The sequence below is a fragment of the Mya arenaria genome, chromosome 6, assembly GCF_026914265.1.
Source record: "Mya arenaria isolate MELC-2E11 chromosome 6, ASM2691426v1".
NCBI lineage: Eukaryota > Metazoa > Mollusca > Bivalvia > Myida > Myidae > Mya > Mya arenaria.
This window is the reverse complement of record NC_069127.1, coordinates 2,696,152-2,716,735: the sequence shown is the minus strand read 5'-3', so window position 1 is coordinate 2,716,735 and position 20,584 is coordinate 2,696,152. Positions and strand designations below refer to the sequence as shown.

The 20,584-nt window shown below is 35.1% G+C and overlaps 1 protein-coding gene across 1 annotated transcript; it reads left to right on the top strand.

Moving 5' to 3' along the window:
• Positions 1-8,990: 8,990 nt before the first annotated feature.
• On the top strand, positions 8,991-19,915 carry LOC128239039 (uncharacterized). The gene is made up of 7 exons (XM_052955471.1): positions 8,991-9,125; positions 9,548-9,724; positions 15,542-15,660; positions 15,817-17,023; positions 17,218-17,365; positions 17,564-17,705; positions 18,880-19,915. The coding sequence occupies exons 2-7, from the start codon at positions 9,570-9,572 to the stop codon at positions 19,734-19,736; spliced, it is 2,628 nt and encodes an 875-aa protein (XP_052811431.1). The 5' UTR covers positions 8,991-9,125; positions 9,548-9,569; the 3' UTR covers positions 19,737-19,915.
• The last annotated feature ends 669 nt before the right edge of the window (positions 19,916-20,584 follow it).

Genomic DNA, 20,584 nt, shown 5'->3' with positions numbered 1-20,584 from the left:
TTTAAATAGCACGGCTTGTTCAAAAATATGATTCCATGCAATAGTATAAGAATTCAGGCTTGTCCAGGATAAGGCTAATATCAATACTGAATACTGGTCCTGGTCTCAACATTTATCACTGTATAGCAACACTATTAATTCAACCGTTACTTTATCATTTTGAATTATATTTTTGAATTATTGATTGTTGTTTTAAAAAAAGTCCAGCATCTGTAACACAGTATTGACGCACTACAAATGTACCTGATTCTTCAATTTCCATATGAAATAATCATTAAGCTGATCAATTGATAAAATAGAAGTCGCCACTTTAAAATGAAACATATGTATTTGCAGATGAATTCATTCAATGAAGCCTTTGAAAAAAGCGGGCTATACCCCAGTTTTTGCCTGTGGGAATGTGGTGTACCACAGGAGGTCAGATGGCATTCCATGATGGAATTACATCTCTTACCAAATTCAGCAGGTCAAAAGTGCTCTTTACCATCCACAGACAGTATTTGGCAGACTAGGAACAAGAAATTCCACTTAATGTAATAGTGGTTTGGTTGTGCATGAACAGCACATGCATCCGGTGCTGGTTTGTTAACATGCAGGGGCTGCCACTATCTTCCTTTAGGATAACAAGGATGTCAGTTTCCAGCAAAATAATCCAGGTATGGAATCTTTCATATATCATACATTTTTTTCAATCCATTTTACCTTCAAAATATAAATTTAACTACTGAAAAATATCTAACTATCAACTTGCTGATATATCAGTTTCTAAGTTTGCCTTAATCTCTTTCACACTGACACAGCCACCAGTTACATTTATATAACTTTGCTTTTGTATAGTGCTAGTACATGTTTTTTTGTGTTTCTCTGTTAATGTAAATCACTGAGTTTATTAAGCATTTTCTTCTTGTCTTCTAATGCAGGAAGAACCCCAGGTCTTACTGTTAAGGAACGCAATGAGGTTGTGACCATTAGGCTCAAAGCTGTGGAGAAAGATGTCTGGCCAGGAGACATACTGATGTTATGCTTTACTGATGTTGTTGCCAACACCTACAAACCATTCACTACAACTACCACAATGAACAATATACTGATATTGTAGGTGAATATAATTTTAGAATAACCATCAGATATCTAGAAAATTTCAGCTGAGTGTCATTCATTTGGCCCAAAAGCCTATGATCTTTTGTCAGATCATACTTAAAACAACAAGCATCAATGCTGTTTGAAAACTTTTTTTTTCATTTTTGTTTCATTCAGCTTAAGATTTGTGTTTGTCTAGATGATACATCATGACAAATGCCCATAATTAAAGAAAAAACAACACTTGTTTCCAAATAAAATACATTCGTTATTTCGTCTCTAATTTCAGATGTATTTCTTATTTATTGATTAAAATATGTTTGTTGATTTGGTATTTTAAAGTATTCAAGATTTGAATTTATAATTAGCATATGTGAACATTTGCAGAAAATCTGAGCTACCTTTGTGAAAGAGGCCAAGAGAGGATTGGATGGTGGAGTTTCAGATGACACAATGCTGACTGTTTCCACCCAGCTGATTTTGCTTCCTACTGGCTGCAGAAGGAACACTTCACTTTTATTTTAAACAAATCAGTTTTAATGCCACTAATTTGTCAAGATAACATGTAACTGAAAAGATTGAAATTACACCAACTTCCTTCATTAACACAAAATATCTGTGTACCTAGACCATCAGCTTGAACAGTATACTACTTCAACTACCATTTCCTCATATTCAAACATTACTAGAAAGGTCTGAAAGGCAATCATGCTATCTTCAGTGATAAATGAAGAATGATAAACTCCTGTGTTATAAATTCTGCTGCAACTTGAGATCACCAGTATGTACAGACATTGCCAAATTTACTGCATTTATTACTTGTGTCTTATCAGTGCTCTATGCATAGATATTGTACTTGAAGTTACATATGATTTTATTAAGATGCGAATTTTAACTCTGTATTGATGTTCACATACTTCAATTTCTGTTGCTATACCAGTGCCACTAACAGATAATCTAGATTAATTTGTTTTTATTTACTTCTACCACTGTTGTCTTTGACCATTTTCATATCATATAGTTAGTACACTTCATTATATACAAGGCAGTCAATGTCTAATTTCCTATAACAACTCAGCAATAAGCCTTTTGACATTTCTGCTTTCATTTGTCTTTATATTTTTCATTAACATTTCTTTCTAAGTTTGAAGTCTGATCACTATTAAAAGACAGGCTCTACTTTATGGCTGCCTAGAAATGTCTTCCAAATTGATAATTATTTAAAATAACAATAACCTAATGCCCTTATGGAAACATAGTCCAAACATTCCTCAACGGCTATGAAATTATTTTTGAACAAACCTTTTTGCAGTTTACAGCCTTTTTTCCCCAACCAAATGCACTGCTTAACCTATAAATAAATGATTTTTGACATATTATAATCATTTTCCATCATTGCATGTTTTTCTGCTACAATGTTATCGCGTTTTCATGTGTATCATTTAGATTCATTGTTTTCACATTATTACTTAACTCATGATTCATTGCTAATCTCATTTTATGTAAATGTCTCCTTGTTTAATTGTAAATAATGACAAATGCTGTTCAAAAGAGTGTGATAATGGATATACTCTTCCTGTTATTCATGTTATTTGATAATTGTCAGCTGCGGCATCTTCCATGAATTGCATTACTTTTACTTTGCCTCAGATTTAATAGTATGTGTGATGGTTTTATGTTGTTGCTATTAGAACAGGGGTTATTTTAATAAGCCAAATATCCTGTACATTATCATTTCGCCAAAGTAGTTCATTATAGATTCATATAACACTACAGACTGGTTAATTGTAATGCTAAACTTTTTTTCAATTCTTTTAAAAGAAATCCATCCTTTGATATAGCCTTCATCTTACACCATTATTTTCTCGAGCTTTACCTTGCATTTCTGTCATTCAGGCATGGTTGAAATACATTTCAAGGGACTAGACACCAGATGATACCATTGCAAGATGAAAAAAACTGTCCAAAACTTTAATGTAATTTATATCTTAATGTACATTTTAATTGAGTTTTTGGACCGAGTAAATCCCAGTTATTTTAAAAAATAGCTTCTGAGTGTGTCTTGTAAAAATCACAGGACCCCCACATGCTATTCTTTAGTGTATACACACAGCTGAGACAGGGATAGAAATATTTATTTTTTCATTTAAAATATTGCATTTTTGACCTCAAACTAGCCCTTATTCATAAGTTCAGTCTGTTTTAAGGAAAAAATTGAACTTGCTGATTTTGGTACTTTTGGTTCATCCCCAATCAATCCAATAAACCCTGGTATAATATTGATAATTATGGAGAAATAAAGACATACTTTATATGTAATGTTAATTGGGCTCAATTTCAGACCTATTCAGATTATGAAATAAAATACTGCATTATAACTTTTATTAAATCATAGACTATAAAAACGCACAAAAGAGAATGTTCCTTTTCATATACCTTGATCTTATTTTTCTGAAATTGAACTGCTGGTGTTTAGGCATTGGTCTATGACAGGTGTGGTTGACTGTTGATATGTAAATTTAACCAGCTACGATAACAACATCATATGCATACACCACTGTCAGCATTTTAACTGCTACAGCTAATGAAGAACCTCCAATAGCTATAATCTTATATTAGCTGCCATTTATAAATAATATTCAACATTTAATTGTTTAAATCTATTTTGTATTACATTTTTCCTTTGAGATTTATTAAAAACATTTACAACCTATCAATAAAATTTATATCCGTATGCACTTCAGTGTTCATGTTTTGTGGTTTCCTTCTTACCAAAGCCAAAAAAGTTGTTGTCATAGCCTATTAGTTGTTACCCAATTTTTTAACATTGCCATGCTTAAGCTAGGCCTGCTTCAATTTTCCGACTCCTTGCTGCTGTATTACTATTCCCCACTGTGCCCTTTTGTTAGGCAGAGCTTCCATCAATAATTAGGAATTATATTTGATTTTAAAAATAATACAGAAACATAATTGTGATACTTATTTGAGATAAAAGCAACCCTTACCATTTGTATTGGTATTGAGAGTAGTTACAACACATGCACAATCATTTTTCAACATTGACCCATGCAAATGCCCTATTAGCGCTCTTTCAATGCACATCAAAAGATCACAGTCTGACCTTGCACCCTGCCCTTTTTAAATCACAGCTCGGGTCCTGAATTTTCACTTAAGAAACTTCCTTCTACAAAACAATACCAGACTAGGAGTATTACAAGTAATACATACTATAAGGTTAGTTACTTAGAAATCAATTCTTGACTTTTGCTTGACAACATGCCTTAAATTTGTTAAAAAATCCTCTTAGTTTGTTTAGAGAAATGACATGAACTTATGTATAACTATATGTATTAAGACGATGTACAATTGTATAAGTCTAATAAAATATCTGTTCTGTTCTGTTCTGTTCAGTATTGTAGGGTCTGATTCAATCTCCTCTTTCCACACATCTGACATTCATACAACCAGTTGTAACTCTCCTGCTGCCAGCTTTAAGCAGTGCCGTCCCTCAGCACTTTCAGTGCTTTGATTACGTTCAGTGGATTGATGCATCTATTCGTAAAGTTATAAATATATAGATACAAAGATACAATAACAGATAATGGAACACCTCGAATAACCGTTTTGTTTTTACGAACAAGTGGCGAAGTTCTGCACGTATCAACGCACATACAAAACACGGATGTTTTGATATACATGTTTGGATATACAACTAGGCTCTAATACTTTTATCTTGAGACATGTCTATTTACATGTTTTTTTTAGGGAAATCTTAGATAAATGCGTTAGATTTGTAATCGGTAATCTTTGTTGTAATTAGTATGCATATGTTATGTGATAGTACTATTTGTATCTTTCATATACATGTTTTATTTGACCATTAGGCCACACCAAATTCATTTTCTGTTCCACTGATTTTCAAGAAAAGAAATGGGGCGAGCGATCGAAAAAACAACATTTCATTTCCATTTCAAAGGTATAAAGAAAGAGCGAAATGCGATTTTTCATACTCAAAAGAAATTATGAAGGCGAGCAATAAGTTTTATATATATTGTTTACCTTCACATAGCTCATGAAAACACTTTTGTCTCTTATGTAATGCAGGTTTTGTTAGCATATTATCATTATTAATACAGGTAAAGCAATTGAAATCAAATCACTTCATCAGTAGTTGTACGGGTTGTTTGAAAGCGAAAAGAACACTACTGTGTTGTTGTATACAGCATGTAACATCAAGATTGTTACAATACCTAATAATCTACTTTTCCAACATGCCCATTGTTCATCGAGTCCTTGAAAACACGGTTGTAGAGTGCCAATTAAAGGTCAGTTATCAATTAATGGCCAGATTCTCTGGAAAGCAAGTCTTATCTTTTTCCAGAGTTGAATCATGGTTAAATCCTCAGGTACTTTGTTCACTCCAAAATGCTCAAGTACAATCTGTTTACTGCCATGATTGTTAAGTTTTGCCCATCTTGTCTTAATGATGTCCTAAGAATCAGAAAACATTATGAAACTGCTTAGCACAATCGCATTTCCTGCTTTCAAAGTACCTAGAATTTCGTTTCAAGGTTTGCTTCATGAAAGGAAATGGATTGTTTTCTCCTGTTAGCCATGGTAATTCGCACGCAAAATGATATCCGAAAACTCAATATGCCCGAAATGAATGACAGTAATTCACCCCGGTACTGCTTCACCATACGATCTTAAACAACCTGGATTCAGGTTCAGTGTTAAACACACAATACAAACAGTTTGACAAATACGTTAAAACAAGCCTTTAATTGGTTTTGTACGAACATGCGTAAATAATTTAATCAGAAAATTGAAATAATATATTTACAGTTTTTTTGTAAAATTTACAAGAATAACTACAAAAATAGTCAGTCTCATTTTTCTTCCATTTCGGTTAAACGGGTGTGGTAAATCCGAAGAAAAACCGATCAATTTGTTTTGGCCGTACTTAATTTATAAAACTCGTTTGCCAAAGAAAATATGAAGCGAAATTCTTCTGATGTTCACATTACTTAACACTAATTCTATTCATGTTATTGTGCAAGTTTCTGACCCTCTGGCCAGTTTTGAACCCCGATGCTGACCGGTCATTTCCCACAAAGACTATATTTTCGTTTTGCGGACATTTAAAACAGATATTTTTAATTCATGGTCTGCATGATCTCTGTAGATTACAAGCCAACTGTTGATGCAAGGCATAAAAGACACGGCTGAATGGGTTTTATTGAATATTAATGTATATTTATTGATGTTCACATGAGAGTTCGCACGAGTTGAATAACTGACGGTAAAGCCTTTGTAAAGTTGTTACATAGCAACCTAATTTTGTAAAACATTTTGAATATATCTGTATCATTGTTCAAACGGTAAAACTGTATTAAAGTTGTTACATATCAGCCGTTTTTTGTTAACATTCCGAAAAAGCACGACAATAGCGATACTTTATTGGCGCGGACAATGTTTTTCACAGCATTTATACTGGCACTTTGAATTATCACGGCTCCTTGGCTTATTGGCAATATGCCTGAATGTCAAACCAGGGGACGCAGGTTCTTCTCCCCGCCGCACCACTAAAATACTATTACTCGTCTTCCAGGAGGGACGTTAAATGGGGGTCCCGTGTGACAGTGCTATACAGTAGTGTACATTACAGAATCAGGAAAGCTCTAACCAGGGCTATATTCTGTTTGTGCACTATGCTCCGAAAACCTAAAATGACGAACACTCTTATCGGAGGACTAGCCGAATGATCCTGGTCCCAGCGCGGGTATATATATATAATAGCTTACTTACCCACTATCACCGATAAAATTCAGTGGTGTATAATCGATTCGGCCTGCGAGTAGGATAATCAGTTAATCAGTTATATTCAATTCGTCAATTAACGCGTTCTTGCACTTTGTCAAGTGAATAAACTATTTTTCGGAATATACCTGTATATTCTGAAATATTTACTTACTAGCACAACGTATACATAACTCGTTTTCGTAGAAAGTGATGGATATTTCTAACATAACAAACTCGTATTACCGGAGACCAGCCAAACTGAAAAAACACAGCGAAAATGCCAATATAAATTAATTGGATGATATGATACTTTTTTATATTTATATTGGATGACTGTTTCACCGTTTCATAAGCGTTGGTGCTCTTTCTTCTTGCACAATGGACTATATACATGTGTTTAGGACGAACCACGAACACGATCGTAACACAACGTCACTGTAGGTATGAATAAACGCCGTTCCCGGACAGTACTGGACCGATAAGCAAAAATAGAACCTAGTTCAACATTTTATTTATATCAATAACATCTAAGAAACGCCGGAAAAATGGGTGACGGGCGGGGATTTAAATCTAACAATGAATTTATAGTCGCCACGGTTCGATTTCTCGTTCAAACCTTAAAGCATATTCATGTCAAATGCCGTTATATGCTGTTCATGGAAGTCTTTACACACATCAAAAGTGTTCTTCTCCACAGAACTTAAGTAAAGTTGAACGAGAGTTGTTATGAAACAAAAATATTTTTTTGCATATTTTTTTATCCAATTTCACATCCCCGTTGTAAATTGCAAACATGAATCCCTCTTGACCGCGAATAATGAGAAATCGTATCACTGTTTGTCGACACTTAGCTTGAACACTTTAATATGGCCATTCAGTCCTTTGATATTCTTTAAATAGATAAAGTCAATGTTTCCAGAAATACCCCAAACCACAATTGCCATGTACAACGTCAAGTATTTCTTAATATAATTGACAAGGTCTTATTCTTTTTCCACTGCAGACGACAAACTGAATGTTCTTTGTTATCAACGACCATTATTTGCATTCTCCGTAAAAACAAGAAATGCAACATAAGCACACATATTAACGTGTCTTGATCGGTGTCAATGTTAAACGGTCCTGTTTGAGTAAATAACAAGAGATAACTTTTATCGAGCGACAAATTAGATTAGTTTCCCGCGTAGTAGTACAGTCAAAAATCACTATGTCGAAGTCATTGGGAAAAAACTTCGAGATAGCGAACATTCGTTGTAACCGAAATACTGAAAGTGTTTAACTTAACCAAAAAAAAAATCGAAAAAAATCGACACATCCAGAACATCGAGATAACAGAGTTTGACATAGCGAGTTTCGGTTGTTTGTGTTTTCAACATCACGCACATTTTCTTAGCCATTTACTTTTATTTTGGAGTCCAAGTGACGGTCCTAGCGGGGCGGGACAAGGACCCGCCCCCCCCCCCCCAGTTTGCCGACAAATGAGCCCTAAAACACCTACTTTAATCCTTAAATTGATACCTCTTAACAATATTAAACGCTGATATATGAATATACATATAGGTTTTCTTTTAATAGTATATCCACTTTTAAAGATGTATAAAATAATTCTTGAATGAAGGCTTGAAATGTATTTTATACGTGCCATTTCAATGCCTCAGTGAAATTAAGCTTTGAGTGGGTTTGACGGTTGTGCCCAACCCCTGTTAAGAATTCGAGGCTCCGCCACTAGAAACGTATCATTATTATTATTTGGGTAAATTTTGGTAAACACTGTCCGTACTAAATTTGAAGATTTTCGTCACGAACCGCAAATATGTTGATAAGCCACAGTGCACGCTTAATTCTAAAATGATAGATTACACTTACGTTTCGTAGCTGAATATTTATGCTAGTATTAATAACATCTTTGCCATAATATAAAAAGCTCTATAAATTGTATTGACCCAATATTATCTGGAGCGAATATAGCGAAGCAGTTGAACGAGGTCAAAGCCAGTTCAGGTATGCGAATAGTTATATGAAGTTGGCTTATCTCCAAATAGCTTTACTCTTTCAACCGCGAAGATGCACTACTGTCTAGCTAAACATCCATTTCAATAGCAGCTCTATACCTTGGATTGTACTGTTAATCAAATACATTTGGTGCACATAGAACGTATAGATTACTTAAGGAAACCAAAGTGCCATTATTAAGCTGATTGGGATATTATCGAGTGTTTCTATTAATCGGGATTATTGAAAATGTAAGATTGTTTTGTTTTAAGTTAAATAATAACTTTCAACTGACAACTCATAAGCTTTTCTGTAGTAAAGAAACCGATGAGTTCCGTGGTTCTGTGTTCTGTCCGATTGATCAGTATATTTATGCGTTATAGCAAAGGGAAGTTAGCAGCGATTCAAACACTACTGCTGTCGGCGAACAATTTCTTTTAAACCGAATCTTCCCTTTTTTCGATTAAAAAAGCGATTCTAGCTCGTGTGTATGGTGTCCTGCCTTCCCGATGAATACATTATTTTGTCTTTTCTTTCTTGTTAAAAGACAATTAGATATTTTTGTGCTTGCGAGAACATCTCTTCAACAATAGTATATTTCTTGATTATATCTTTCTAGGATTATAACAGTGATGTTGGAGAGTTAAAAAGGAGGAGTTTGTATATGTTTCAGGTGAATTAAAATTTGAAAGGAAATGGGATCTTCAGCGGAAAAGGCGAAGAAGCTTTGCCTGAACGACGACCAAAATAATCTCGTTACCCAAGCGATCCATTTGATTGAATTCTTAAGGGAAGTGGATCAAAACAGACATCTCTATGATTTGCAGAATATAAGACGGGCTGTTTACAGGTATTTAAATCTTGCTTCTGTCCATTTCGCGACAATTCTAATACTTAGGGGAAATGTGAGTTCGGCATACTTGAAAACATGGGTTGGGCTTTGGGAGCTGGGTATGTTAAGCATATCACTTACACATTTTTTTTATCTTTCAATAAACGTGATTTTTTTTTATCTTTTAGTATCTGTATACATATATTAAACTGAAACCTTAAAGTGATGATGCTCAACAAGAGTGGAATCAATTAGGCTCAGATATGCCCTTTACCAAGGAAATGCAGAGTATGTGGCTTTCTGAAAAAAGTTAATTAATAACAGGGATTATTTATTTTTTAATCGAATAATGCCAAAGTGAGATATAAGTCATCATAAGCTGTACTCTAACACAATATTTGGTGGGAAAAATATTGGTGCTGATGAACGTACAATAAAAGTCATGCCGCACAACAAAATATATAAATGAACTTCTTTTAATAACAAAATATTGTTAAACTCTGTATATTTGAACAGGTAATAAATGACCTCACCGAATTTGAGCCTTATCACTTATAACTCTTCCAAATACCCTCTGGGATTAAAAACAAGGTATCATCTCCTTAGCTGACCTCTTAATGTTTTAGCCGCCTTCGACTGCTGTATGAAGATCAGAAATACAAATAAACAATTCCAGGTCATGACCCAAGATAAGAAAACAACAAAGTCCATGGGCCCATCCCACGAGCCCAGCCGACAAGCCCAGCCTACAAGTCCAGCCCAGGTTTTCTAGTATGCCCATCCTTTATTGCGCCATTTCAGCATTTTAATAAAGATGATATCACTCGATATATAAAAGATAACACGTTCTGAAAATAGAAAACGTTGACAAAGTTTAGTACAAGACATATAACTATTCTTGTAATATTGAAGAATTCTTATAATATATCTGTTGCATATATATGATATTACATATATTAGATATAAACTTAAAGTAATTGCCTAGATGCGTTAAACGTATAAAAACATACAATGACATATAGTACACACATATTATAATCAAACACAGTTCATATTTATCACCTACCAAATCTAAGGGACTTAACTCTTTGCTCTCTCACTCTCAACTTAAACAGTGAATGTTGTTAACTCTGGTTATGACTGAAAACCAAATGTCATGAAGGCAACATTAAAAATAAATAACAATTTGAAAGGAATGTTATTATTGAAAACAATCCCCAAAAGTCTCAAACCACAAAAATACAAAATTCATTCCAGTAAATCCACCAAATGCAAGTTAACATCTTCAACACATTGCAAACAAATGAAACAATACTGACTAAATTGGTTTCCTAAACATGGACAACATAACAGAAAGCTTGCATTAAACTTCTCAAACTTTCATCATAGAGGGAAATCCTTTGCACACAGATTACCTGACCAATGTCATCACATTATTTATAGAATAATACATGGTTGACCATGGCTTTTGGTTGATAATTGCCCAAGTGGATGCAATTATTTTCACTGGGGCAATTATCAACCAAAAGCCATGGTCAACCATGTATAAGCCGGTATAATACATTTGTTTTGTCATTTGTCGCTGATTTCGAATGGATTTAAAAACATGATTTTATGGAATAATGAAGGATATGTCATATCAGTGTAGACATACCACGTGGTTTATAACGACACATTTTGTTATGACGTGAAGCAAAATTCCGCTCGATTCGGAAATGATTATCGCCGTAAGTTTGTAAATTACTTATTATTTTTTATAAAACCTAGCGGAGGCTAAGCGGAATATGTACAGTTTACCCGGTTACTGAGCGATATGTTGAGCAATTTTTAGTTTTTCAAAAATCGTGGGCAATTGCTGATAATATACAAACTATTGTTTGTTATGGCGAAAAATTACGTTTCTGGTCTAAAAAGTTGTTTATACATGTATATATTCACCATGTTTGCCTTAAAACGGAAGTCTCGGAATGCGTATTCTATCCCCAGGATATATTCATACCTACAAATGAGGCACACACTACATAGAAATATTAAATGTTTTTATTTTGTTAAAAAAAACAACAACTAAAAATTGCTCAACATATCGCTCAGTATCCGAGTATAGTGAACAATTTTTCGCTTGGTTTTATAAAAAAAAAAAATGATATGAAATTAACAAACTTACGGCGATAATCATTTCCGAATCGAGCGGTATTTTGCGTCACGTTATCACAAAATGTGACGTAACAAAAAAGTGGTATGTCCATACTGCATATAATTAGCATGGAAATCAAAATAGCAAAAGATTTCTTTAAAAATATTTCCTGTTTACATCAGCTGATTGTGATGTTCATTTCAATAGCCAAACACAGCTCGATCAGGGTCGATCAAGCCAATGAGTTTCATAAGAATCTCGGCTTGAATGACCCTAGCCATTTCGCTGGAATAATAAACATTTCTCAGCGAATAAAGTAAAAAAAACGATTCAACAAAACATGTCCTTGTCTCACTGCTTCATGACCTTTACCGAATATAAACATCCGGTACGGTTTCGGGTAGTACTCGTTACTGGAACACGGAATGTGCCATTATTGGTAAAACTTATTTCACTATTATTGCACCGATAGTTCCATTTTAATCAGAACAGAACAGAACAGAACAGATATTTTATTAACACTTGTACAAAGGACATCATCTTCTTAACCACAAATGAATGATAAGTAAACAAACACACGGTATGACATAGGTTATACATTCTATGCAATAGAATCATAAATACATTAAAAAGTATATATTCAAATCAGGTGAAGATGAATAAAACTATAATATTTAAAAATCAATATTTAACGTTGATCTTCTCATACTCAGAGTTTGTTTGACGAATTAGGATAGTTTTATAAGTTCTTGTTTATTGCTTGTGTTTAACGGTTCAATGAACTTAAAAACAGACCGACGTAAATAATAATACCGTTTTATGTATTTCTTTCTCATAGTTTCAAAACGTGTACAAATACAAATAAAATGAAATTCATCTTCTATATCTCTTGAGTTACAGCCTAAACAATATCTTTCTTCACGTTGTATACGATTACGATTATATCTACCCGTTTGAATCCTTAACGGGTGTGCAGAAAGTCTAAGTCTACAGAAAAATAGTTCTAAGCTTTGATGGGTAATAAATCCAAATAATCTTCATACACAAAAGTAGTCCTCAATTCCTTATATAAAAATAAAACTTGGCTATCAAGGGATCTATACCATTCTTGCTTAAAACAATTAATTATTCTTGTTTTAAATTCAAATAAAAAGTACCTTTCATTTATCATATAATAATTATTGAATACGTATGCAAAACCTTTATGGCTCCAAAGCTTTTTAACATTAGATACCCAGTTAGTTTTTCTATAATTACAGTTCGATAATGCATATTTATATACACAACTTATTAAAATGCCATCGCTATTTGTAACCTTTAAACAATATTGTATAATTCTAACATATCTATGTACATAAAGAGGATATCTACCAAGCTCTCCATACACACTTGCTGTACATGTATTTTTTCTAACGTTTAACAAACGTTTACAAAACTTTAAATGGATTCTTTCAATTTCCTTAGACTTAGTTAATCCCGGTATTAAATACACGTAGTGACTGTAAGTAAACAGTATGCGCTTCAATACATTCAGCGTCAAACCAGTCATTCTTTTTTTAAAGAAATAAGGTTTATTACTATAATGATAACATTTTGAGAATAAAGGCTCCGCAACAGATCGTATAAGATTTGAAAAATCATTTACAGATTGTCTAGTGCTATCAATTATTATTAATAATGATATTGAAGTGTGGCAAACAGCCAATAATTCCTGAACGAAACTGTTCTCTATATTCGTTGTTCCATTTGTACTTTACCTCTGATCCTTCTTGAGTAATATAATTACATAACAGTTTAAAATGCAAAGGTGGGTGGTCACTCCATTGATTGAATGGACTAATAGTGAAGTCGCCAATCATTGAACAGTTTCGCTCATGCATCAAAAGATAATTTATAACGGAACAACCATTATTTGAAAATTATGTATAACTATTTGGGTTTCCCACTCTACCATTAACAATGCGTATCGATGACGATTTACATAAATCAAATAACTTGATTCCGTGACTTTAATTTACAATGTCGACAGAGGCCCGCACAGGGGTACTGTCTGGTTCATAAATAAATCGTTAAATGAAATATTAACATTATCATGTATAATAAAATCATGTTTTTAATACCAGTTCTACTATTTTAATCGCCAGTAATAGCTTCACAGCCTAAATCACTGAACTCAGATATATTGTTTTCAAGCATGTCAAATAAATCAACATTTTTAAAAGCATTATAAGCTGGCAATTCTTCACCCCATAAGTAGACACTACATAAATAAATATCTTCTTTGGTCTTAAAATATGAATGATCTAGCTTTAACCAAATAATTGTATCATGTTGACTTCTAATAATTTCAATTCCATCTTTTAAGTGATCCTTATAATACAAGTCAATAACTCCACTACACCTACGAGCATTACGATGTTGAAACTTGCGATAACAATTCAGTGAAGTATAACCATTTAAAGAAACATTGCTATGATAATAAGACCATGATTAATATAAGAAATATATATCCGAATTAGAAACTATATTTACAAAATCAAGCGATTGCTGTTTCTCCCGAGTAAGGCCGTGCACATTCCAGGAGAAGATATTCAGCTCACCATCGGCGTGCCCCTAGTCCCTGACCGGCCGACCGTCCACATTAAGGGTGTCGTTAACAATACACGCCTTTTTTCCGCCGTTCTGGCCTCTTTCATTCTCTTCACCAGCTCCCCTCCGCTTGTCCGTCACTTCCTTCGGAAAATGCTTGAACATGTGGAAATTCGTCCCTTTTAAAACTTTGCCCCTGATTTGCTGGCCCGGTGTCCTGTGGACACGATCAAACCGGATGTTGTCCACCGTCTCCTTGGAAACCTTCAAGGCGTCCTGCAGGTGTTGTCGCATTTTCCTCTCGGTGACATCGGCTCTCTCGTTTTCGTTACTGTTGTCATCGGGGATGTTGGTACATACAAGGTCATTGCGCATAGATTGCGACTTCATATATGTGCGATCGTCGCGCAACTCCTCCCCCTGCATCTCCAGGACCGCCACCCTGTTGGAGACAAGGCCCGTCCTCATGTTTACTGAATCTACGCGATCCTCCAGTCTTAGCACTCAATCCTCTGTTTTCTTCGCTCGATCGTCGAGAGCCAACCATATTTTCTTTAATTCTTTATCAAATTAAATCCCTTTAAAGCTTTTAATAATGTTTAAATGTTTTCCTACCAAGTGTATTGCGGCCATTTTTACTTTCGTGAAAATGACGTCAGTGTGCACGTTCTCGTCTTCGTCAGGCAATTATGCCATAATCGCCCTGACGTGGTGTGATAACCTCACGGGCGGAGACGATAATCATTATCCCGGGAACGTGTTTCTATAGTAAAATGTTACTATTAATTGTAACATGTGTATTATATGTATATAATTGAACTGACCATGGTCTAAGAGAAGTTATTTTAAAGGTGCAGTCAAGGCCTGCATACATTGTATCCCTTTTATTATCAACAATGTCATATCGACTACACAAATATACACAACAGGGTCTTTTTATTCTCAATGCGAACATGATTAAGGGACCATTTATACAATGCAAATCGAACAATATGCTTTATTTAAGCACGATAGTCTAAACAATGATAAATGAACGCTGAATGGACATTTGCAATAACTTCCATAAGACAATATAAATAATACTATGAAAAGGTTTATTCTATGGAATTCAGGTACGAAACATTCTGGCTGCCTTTAGCTGCTAAATATCCGGACGAAACTTTGTGTGCACCTCTGGATATCCACTGGGTGTGGCATTGTCACATGCTTACTCCTAGGGCATACGTGGAAGGTTAGGACTAATAATATATATATGTGTTTCATATTGTAGTGCAGGTACTAAAACTATTGTTTGCAATCACATAACGAATTAAATAATTAATTAGTTTTTGTTTGACAATGTAAAAGTGAGTAGGAAGTCCAATACTTACAAAGAGTATAATTTCAGACTGCAAGGCAATTGTTGAAACCGTGATAAGCCATGAAGAAAGAAACAGCTATGAAAGGCACATTTTGTTGAAAAAGAGCGCTTCTTATTGGCAACGATTGTACGGAGAAGAACCGTTTAACGTCAACTACTCGGATACGTTCGATGAAACGATGCTAGAAAACTTTAAATCTAAAATGTCATTTGATATTTTATCATCTGTCCAGCGGCAGTCTAGTTTCTACTATCAGGTATCGCTGCCTCATTACCAAGACCTCACATATCTGCTACAGGCGGAAGAGAGATACAAAAAGTTTCTCTACCTTCGTAAACAAAATGTTGGCGATTATCTGGTGCCTTGTTACGATATTGATCTTATCTGGCACACACATATGAAAAACCCGCTTGCATACAAGAAGGACACAGAGAGCATACTTGGTTACCATTTTAATCACGACGACACAACTACTGACAGAAGCGAAGGATCAAAACTGAGCAACGGCGATCGTGTCACTAAGCGCAAATGGAAGGAGTTATATGGAGAATCATATGTTAAACCAGGGGCAATGTATCGCGGAGAGCCGCCAGTTGGGACACTTGAAACAATTTCAAAAAAGTCTATCTTTGAAATGTCAGAAAAATACTGTTGTGTTTCGATTAAAAAGGTGATTGCAAAACGATCAACGTCAGACAACGGAAGTAAAAGGAAACCCAAGACATTCATGATTGGTTGTTGGTCTGGAGAAGTAGATGGTCAAACCACAGATAACCATCTGTTCCATTTGAAGAGCAGCAATGCAGTTCAAATAGATGAAGATGCATTTGAATGGGATGTAAGTTTACCTGATATATACCCCGATAACAAAGGCATTTCATGTAGTAACCTATTGTTTTTGGTCCTAACTGAAAAACGCCGTGTTGCGTTGATTATGACGTCCAAAGAGGAGACAGGATCCATGAAACATGCATTGAACGTTGAAGAAATCTACAAGGAAACTGAAGGCGACGTATCAAAGATCATCACCTTGTGTTTTAGACTTGGTTGTCTTGATGTAACATTAGAAGCTAAGCATACGGAAATCACAGCTAAACCTCTTAAACTGCATTTATCGCCCGGAGGGTATACTAACGCAATCATCCCAGAGAATATCAGACAACTTTGGGGTCCTGTGCCATTTGATAAATTGCCTGGAGGAGTTGACAATTCTTGTATCGTAGCCACACACAGGTATATATTGCTATAGATATGTGTATTGTGTCATGTTTTAATATATAGCAGTTCTAACATATGCGTAAGCTTCTTTCTTTACAATATGTACGAACGCACCTTTTGATCATTAGTTGAATAACCATCAGTTTATATGATTGTATCTAAGTCAATGCTCTGTTCTGTTCTTTTCTGTACATTGTACGCACTTGCAGGTTGTATGCACAGCTTGATCGACACTTCACAATCCGTGTTATTCATAGTGTTCCACTGATGACTTCAGTTGTGCAGGTGTTTCACGAAGATCACATGCTGGCAATATCTCACTTGATTGGTACCGAACAACTTCCTTTACAGACACAGGTACTAATAGAGTTTTGTAGTTTAACAAATCACATCTTCGATACTGTGCGTGTTTTACCATTACACGTTTTCATGATCACCGTCTGAAATAATGTATGTGTTCTTTTAAATTCACTCTTTGATTAGAGTTAGAAAGGTGTAGGGTCAGAATTCCAGCTTGCATGAATTCAGCATAATACGTTCACCTTTTACAACCAGATAAAGAAGCAAGAAATGAAAATACCGGCACTGAACCCTAAGTTAGGACAGCGGGCAATGTTGATCAAGAACACAGGCGGTGACTGGGGAATAGTGACTGGCGAGTGGAATGGTTTTAAAAAAGGCAAACCCGGTGTCAGAGGTAGTTAAATAGTTTGACCCATTTTGGAATAAGTATGCAAATATCAGTAGTGTCTGTCTGTCTGTCTGTCTGTCTGTCTGTCTGTCTGTCTGTCTGTCTGTCTGTCTGTCTGTCTGTCTGTCTGTCTGTCTGTCTGTCTATATGTCTGTCTCTGTGTGTGTGTATGTCTGTTTGTCTGTCTGTTTTATGTCTCTTTCCCTTGACTAGTGTATGAGAAAAATTGTGTTCTGTCTCTCTGTATGACCGTCTGTCCGTCCGTATGTTTGTCTGTCTGTCCGTGTGTCATTCTGTCTGTCTCTCCGTCTGGCGAAAGATCATGAAAAACAGATTCACCTAAGGCAATGAAACGTGACCGGTGTACCTTGCAAGGTAGATGGTGTGTAATGAGATTAATGGCAGGTCAAATATCAAAGTCACAGTCAGCAGGCTTGTCTTATGAAAATCCCGTAAGCGCAAACACTCGATTAGACCGTAGGATCAATCATCATTAAAGGCCAATTTTCATTCCTTTGTTAGTAGGTCAAAGGTCAATGGAGTAGACAGCAGTCTTATAAAAATTTGTTTCTGCAAAATAACTCGCAAACTGTTTGTCTAAGGACCATCAAGCGTCGGTGGAAAGTTGATCATGATCAGTCGATGACGCCTTCTTGTCGGATTGTCTGTCTGTCGGTTTGTCGATATTTCCCCCACAATAATCCCAGAATGGTGGGGGGGGGGGGTAAGGCGGTCATTAGATCGAAGGACACATTCAACAATCTTATGAACACATAAGTCACCGTTTAAATGTGGAAATGTTTGTCTTGAATGCGTAAACCTGTAATTTTCAATTCGTGTTCTACTAAAACTCTTTCAATCAAGCTCCAAAACGTTCTGACAAAGCGGTGTTCTGTTTGCATGATGTTTGAACTGTTTTTAGTTTGAATTAAATCAATTTATGTTACGGATAAACACCCTTTTGCTCGCCCTGTATATAATTATTCAAGGATGATGGCAGTTTTGCTCGTATATATCATTATCATTACATATAACCCAAGATTAACATCTTTATAGTTTTTATCAATAACATTATAATGACAAAAATGATGTTGTGTTTATTTAAATATTTCTTTTAAAATATTAATATCGATATAATATATCATGTGCTTGGATGTTACATCTATTTTTTGTATTTTAGTTGGACGTAAGATGGTCGGTGGTGTGAAGGGAGATCCAGGTGCTCTGCTAGTTAATTTGTATAAAAATGGCCCTGCAAATTCTCTTCAACACATGAGCTGTTCCTTCGATTACTCTCAAGACGCAAAATGTTCTATCAAATTAGATGACCTAGAAGCAGACTTCAACCATGACCATGTCAACATCTCTTCAACTACTGAGGTTCCCGAAAACATTGCCCTTACCTTTTCCGTTGCGCTTCTCCACGTGTTCTGTGTCCCGCGGCCAAAAGATTGGACGGAAGGACATGAACTTCAACCGAAAGTCAATTCCAACGGGAAACGGAATACAATTAGAATACCAGATGACCTGACGTTTTTCAGGGCGGCAGGAATTTTGCATAACACACCGTCGAATTACTACATTCGAAACAAACCGTTAAAACGCACAAGCGATCGTAAAGGAAAACATGTCCGTTCACGTAATTATTCGGATGATGATGGAAAAGACGATGATGAACATGGCAATGATGACCACGAAGATGAAGATTTCGGCAATGATGACCACGGTTTTGATGACAATGGAGTAAATGAACAGTTTGATATGTCTGACGTCGATGATATGTGTACTGACTGGGATGACCTTCCTGGAGATGAATCATGTGGAGGGATTTATGGAGGTGATGAAGTTGGAGCTATTTACGGAGGTGAAGATGTGGGAGGTGGATATGGTGGGTATGACGGAGGAGATTTTGGTGGCTACGGCGGAGGTTTTAGCAGTAGTGCAGCTTGCGGAAGCGCGGGAGGAGGAAGCTCTTGTGGGGGTGGTGGAGGTGGATGTGGAAGTAGTTGTGGTGGCGGAGGAGGAGACGACGATTAGCTTTTATACCATACACTTTTGTTTTGTTGTCGCATGGTAAACTTACACTTACCTTTAACAGATATTATTATAATTATACTTTTATGATACGTATTTTTTCCGATTTTTATATTTATGTAAATAAAGTTAACGAAAAATTAAGCTGTCTTTGCTCCTCTATAAATAACAAGCCACATATGAGATCACAAGACGGCATAGATGTTGAAATCGATTAATTTGTGTGAATGAAGAAACAAGTTATATAATAAAATCAAAAGTAACTTACATATTAGGGAGGAAAACTATATTAAGTTAACTCAGCTGTTTTGTATCCGGATAAATGGACAGAAGGGAATATTGTACCATTGCATAAAAAGGTGGTGTAAATGATGTTAACAATTATAGGGGTATTACTCAAGTTAGTTGCTTTTCGAAATTATTTTTTAACAATAATATTATTTCGGACGCCCCATTCGGATCTCATAAAGGTCGATCGACTGTCGACGCTGTATTTTTACTCACGTGTTTAGTTCAAAGTTTTATAAATAAAAATAAACGATTGTACGTTATATTTGTTGAAATGATGAAGTTTTGATAGAAATAGATAGTATTTATAGTATATTGACATACGAATGATATGCAGATACCTTTCATTAAAATGCTACTTTTATTTACTTATCTGTTATCATATTTAAGAAGTTTGTATTACAGTTACATTATTATGATTTATTTGTTGCCAACAGTAAACAATACCCGAAGTTAATAATAGAATAATACATTGTTGAGTGTTGCTTTTGGTTTATAAATGTCCCAGTGGGAAGAAGATTACCGAGGCTTATCCTATGACATTTGCCCTGGTTTTGGAAATT

Bases quoted from the DNA above. Each gene is read 5' to 3' on its own strand.
- LOC128239039 (XM_052955471.1), top strand. From the start codon at position 9,570: ATGGGATCTTCAGCGGAAAAGGCGAAGAAGCTTTGCCTGAACGACGAC. The intron at 9,725-15,541 runs GTATTTAAATCT...TATGGAATTCAG, and splicing joins ATAAGACGGGCTGTTTACAG to GTACGAAACATTCTGGCTGC. The intron at 17,366-17,563 runs GTACTAATAGAG...TTTTACAACCAG, and splicing joins AACTTCCTTTACAGACACAG to ATAAAGAAGCAAGAAATGAA.